The 2,786-nt window shown below is 40.6% G+C and overlaps 1 protein-coding gene across 1 annotated transcript; it reads left to right on the top strand.

Moving 5' to 3' along the window:
- Nucleotides 1-120: 120 nt before the first annotated feature.
- LOC116349458 lies at nucleotides 121-2,376 on the top strand. Its single transcript, XM_031780877.1, has 4 exons — nucleotides 121-1,181; nucleotides 1,274-1,362; nucleotides 1,501-2,126; nucleotides 2,209-2,376. Exons 1-4 carry the CDS (start codon nucleotides 150-152, stop codon nucleotides 2,340-2,342), a joined length of 1,881 nt encoding a protein of 626 aa, XP_031636737.1. The 5' UTR covers nucleotides 121-149; the 3' UTR covers nucleotides 2,343-2,376.
- The last annotated feature ends 410 nt before the right edge of the window (nucleotides 2,377-2,786 follow it).

Genomic DNA, 2,786 nt, shown 5'->3' with positions numbered 1-2,786 from the left:
TTTTTCGATATTATTTCATCATTTTCTATACGCAATTTACGGGCGATATTTTGCACTATTGTATTTGCATGAATTGATTCGATTGTTTGTTCGTTTGTTTGTGAATAGGTGAATGAAGCTGTTGATCACTTTGATGATGAATTTTTTGTATGGGATGGGATGATGGATCCAGCATGATTAAACGTTGTTTTAAGGCAGTACTACGTGACAACATCGGCAAAGTCTTTCTTATGCTACCGGATTTTCGACAGTTGGTAGACGCTGCTAGAATCGATTGGCCCACCAATGGTGGATTTGGTAATAGTTTCAAGTACTTGTATGAACAATACGAAGACAACGTTCGAACAAACTTGAAAACGCATTGCGAATCCCGTTTAAGAAAATTTTTCAAGCTAAAGACATTCCAGCTCAATGACAATGCAATTCGTTATAACTACTTTAACAACTTGTACGGCTCGCCCAATGAATTGCCATATTACGATGAAACTGACATCAAAAATGCCGTTAACTACGCATATCATCGGAAAGACAACATGAATGACGATGTTGAGCGACAGCTTCGATTGGGCGAGTTGTTGGATGAGCTACGTTGGTTAGGTGCACCAGAAGATTGCAACATTAAAGCATATGTCAGCGAAAATTGGTTCCATTCGATTCGTATGTGGATACATATTCAACGTGAAATCCAATGGTATCACAATGAGTACAAATGTCGTCGTGATGCACCACAAATTAAAAATTTTGTCGTTGTACCAATGTGCAGTTTCCAACGTCGTCACATTCGCATCGATACCGACGCATTGTACACCATCCTAGCCAGTGTAAAATTGGTGCCATTGAAGTGCGGTTTGAAAAAACGCAAAGATAAAACGACCAATTCGATCAACATAACGAGCAACGAATTCCGCAGAAATAAAATTTTAAGTTGGAATCTGTTTTTCAATGTGGAAAAAATTCAACAACTGGTACATTTCAAAAAGTATTTCGATTTCCAAATTTGTTCGGACGGTGTGTCTGTTTCGGTGATGTACAAAAAGCCAAAATTACCACCACTCGAAATAAGTGATGCTGAAATCATGAAAATGTACAAAGGGAACAAATTGAAGTATGCTATTGGCTGTGACCCGGGCATGAAAACCTGGAACGCTTCAGTGCGTCGTGATTTGGATACCAAAGAAGAGGTAAATTCAATTTTTCATAATGAATGAAAGTGATTGATATTGTGATTGTGATTGTGAATACAATGTCGTTTTTGTTGTTATCATTTTGTTAGGTGAATTTGCGCATATCCAGCAAACGGTATCACTGGGATGCGAAACAAGGCCGACGTGATGCAAAAGCCGAACGAATCACCCGATTATTTACATACGACGAGAAAGCTGATCGCAATCGAGTTGCAGCGACTCTGGGTACAATGCCATCACCAAGAGAAACATCATGGCGCTCGTATATTGAACATCGACTACGAGTTATGAATGATGGCATTGAAACGTACACGTGTAAGCAATATGCACGCTTGGGATTGGACAAGCATATCGACTCGGTTCGTGCGATCGACAAAACGGCTTGCAAACTGACACGCAATCAACCATCAATTTTCTACATGGGAGCCAGTGGATCCACACCAGCCAACTCACCGATCAAAATCAAAAAACACGTGCGATGCCCAGGCACTCGCAAACTGATTGCAGCCATCATGAAACGTGGAAATTGCATCATTCGAATGGTCGATGAATACATGACATCACAGCATTGCCCATTGTGTTTCAAGCGATTTCCACAAGAAACTCGACGTGATCGATACAAGAAATGTGTGGGTTGTGTACCAAATCCAATTGTTGGACTACCACGAACCATCGTAACCAATGTGAGCAAACGATTACTACAAATGCGACGAACAATTGAACGAATGTGGCGCGAGATGCGTGATATAGGCGATGTCATTGCTGCAACTCTTCGAGATGGACCGAATGCAGGTCGTTTGGTGTCAAAGAAGCAACGCTTCTTCAAAACATGGCTACCAAATGTTGCAAACGTTGAAATCGAGGGAGCTGCCGGAGCACAACCAACGCTCACAACTGTATGGCACCGTGATATCGCAGCAGCGAAGCTGATCCTCTACAAAGGTATGCAATCAATTGAAATTGATACAGATTTTGAAGCAATTGTTATACATGTAATGTGTTTTTGTTATGTATCATTCGGTAGGTGAATGCGTGGTGTTCAAGCGGACAATTCATCCAAATGTACGGAGACCACGCCGTGTTGACAACAATCAGCCATTGCCGTTGTATCGAGGTCAGAATCAGAATGTCAACAGTGTACATCTGCAGCCGCTGTAGTAGCAGCCCTCATTCAACAACATTCAAACAATACTAAATTTAGACAATAGTTTATAACAATTATTTGTTAGTTCGCTAGGCTTGATTAAATTGTGGCCTTGCCAAAGTACGAGTACCTCTTGGTATAAATTGTACTCGGTAAAGGTCCATTTTCCAAGGCGGCGATTACAATCGTGTACGATTTCAAATCGTTGGCCAAAATCGTTAACGATTGAGATCAATGGTTTTTTTGACGCCAAAATCGTGAACGATTCATTATTTGTGGTTTTTTTGACGCCCGATTTGAAAAAAAATCGTGGACGATTGCAATCGTCGCCTTGGAAAATGCACCTTAAGTGGAGTCTATTGCATATACAATAGCATAATGATGATTATGAATCAAGCTACCATCACTTACAATGGCAAATAATGTAAAAAACTGCATGATGGCGCCATCTCTATGTG

Source organism: Contarinia nasturtii, unplaced genomic scaffold (assembly GCF_009176525.2).
Source record: "Contarinia nasturtii isolate CC-2019 unplaced genomic scaffold, AAFC_CNas_1.1 Cnas_scaffold_2864, whole genome shotgun sequence".
Lineage (NCBI taxonomy): Eukaryota > Metazoa > Arthropoda > Insecta > Diptera > Cecidomyiidae > Contarinia > Contarinia nasturtii.
The sequence above is the reverse complement of the archived record's forward strand: the minus strand, read 5'-3'. Positions and strand labels throughout refer to the sequence as shown.